At 47.4% G+C, this 1,727-nt stretch overlaps 1 protein-coding gene across 1 annotated transcript; it reads left to right on the top strand.

The window, feature by feature from the left end:
• The first annotated feature begins 628 nt into the window (after positions 1 to 628).
• Positions 629 to 1,241, top strand: LOC124208627 (extracellular matrix organizing protein FRAS1-like). Its single transcript, XM_046606469.1, has 2 exons — positions 629 to 665; positions 744 to 1,241. Exon 2 carries the CDS (start codon positions 747 to 749, stop codon positions 1,236 to 1,238), a length of 492 nt encoding a protein of 163 aa, XP_046462425.1. The 5' UTR covers positions 629 to 665; positions 744 to 746; the 3' UTR covers positions 1,239 to 1,241.
• The last annotated feature ends 486 nt before the right edge of the window (positions 1,242 to 1,727 follow it).

A 1,727-nucleotide genomic window follows, 5' to 3' on the forward strand; every position in this document is an offset into this window, starting at 1 on the left:
GTGATGCAGATTTGTTCCTCGGGCACAAGGATGCTGTCGTACAGTTTGGCTACAGTTCCATTGGCAATCCCTCGTGTGACGTCGACTTTGGTCCCCATCATATAAGATGCGCCCTCTGGAGGGGTGCGGTACGCAAGTCCCAGTCGTCATTGGTAACTTGCGACATCAGCTCCAAAATTTAAAAAAAAAAACGTCAAAAGACCCAAACTTAAAGTTCCCCGTGTTCATTATGACCCACACGTCATATGTCCCAAATGTAACAAATTCCTTTGTTTTTATTTTTTGCCATTTGTCCCAAAAGATTTATGTCCTGGTGTAATAAAATTGAAAAGACACAAGGCCCAGTGTTTAAAAGAACCCGTGCAATTATGTCCCATAATGGTAGATGGCAATAGTGTCCATTCGTCATTTTTCCCAAGCTATTTATTCCATTCGTCATAAGTCCCAAGCTATTTATTCCATTCGTCATTAGTCCCAAGCTATTTATTCTGAAATTTGGCATCCCTGCAGCTTAGCGACAGAATTTAAATTTGTTTTCTTCAAATAGCTAATACTGTGCATGCCCGCCAACCTTTGGGTTAAAAATGTTTAGTTTTACTTAATTACTCTGGTCTGGCTCCTGACTGGTCCAGCTCTGTGGCGGCCAAGTCACCTCCAATTTCCAGGTAATTTTTCAACCATCAAATTTGATTGAATTGAAATGAAATTGAAATTGAAATAATTTGTTTGTCCATTCCTGGAAGGCGATGAACCGCGGGCAAATTCAAGTGACGGTCCGGGTGCCGCTGTACGTGACGTTGATCAGCGCTTCGACGGGCGGCCACCAGAGCTGGACCAGCGTCGAGCATCAGACGGAAATGGAATTCTCCTTCTCCTACGCTTCGGTCCTGCTGGGCCAGCGCGGAGTGGCCGAAACCATGCTGGCCTTGGCCGTCCAGCCCCACGTGACTCGAATCCGCACCGATCCCAACAACGGCCGCCTGGTGATTGAATTCCAAACGAAGACCCGCTTCGCCGGACGCTACCTGGAAGGCGGAAGTCGACTACTAAGTCCTCCGCACCACCACTTCGTGGCCGGCCAGTGGGTGGGCTTAGACCTGGAGCTGATGTGGAGTCAGATCTACCCGACGGGAGCCACTTTCCAGAAGTGGAGGGTCGTCTCCAATTACACGCTGCAGGACTACACGGGCAACTACACGCTGGTGCTGGCCCCTTGCCCAGCCTCGTCCGATTCCTAGCAGCCGGCCAACAAATTTAAGTGGCCGATGAACAATAAAAGAAGATTGCCAAGCGGCCGACCCGTTCAACGTCACTCTGCCCATCCATTACCAACAGCCATTCCCTCGGCCATTCCGGCCGGAACCCGTCCATTGTTCCCTAGAGTAAGTGTGTGTGGCCGTCTCTACATAAAATATTTGTTCACCTTCACAAAACAAATCGTTGGTGGTCAACAGTTAAACATTTGACAAAATGATCTCAAGGCCGGCAGCAGGTCCTGCAAATTGTTGATGCGGTTGTTGCGTTGCTGGACAATTAACGTTCAATTTCTTGTCTCATCTAGGACGACGTTCCAGTTGACGAACGACGTGCGGGCCTTCCTAAGAAAACCACGCAGCATCGACGACATTAAAGTATAATTAATTACAAATTGAAATTTCCAAATGAATTGCAATTGATGTGAAAATTCTTGTCCGTCCTTTTCCATTTTTATTGTTGATGGATGTGAA

The sequence above is a fragment of the Daphnia pulex genome, chromosome 12, assembly GCF_021134715.1.
Source record: "Daphnia pulex isolate KAP4 chromosome 12, ASM2113471v1".
In the NCBI taxonomy this organism is placed as follows: domain Eukaryota; kingdom Metazoa; phylum Arthropoda; class Branchiopoda; order Diplostraca; family Daphniidae; genus Daphnia; species Daphnia pulex.

Coding starts and splice junctions, on each gene's coding strand:
- LOC124208627 (XM_046606469.1), top strand. CDS start 747: ATGAACCGCGGGCAAATTCAAGTGACGGTCCGGGTGCCGCTGTACGTG.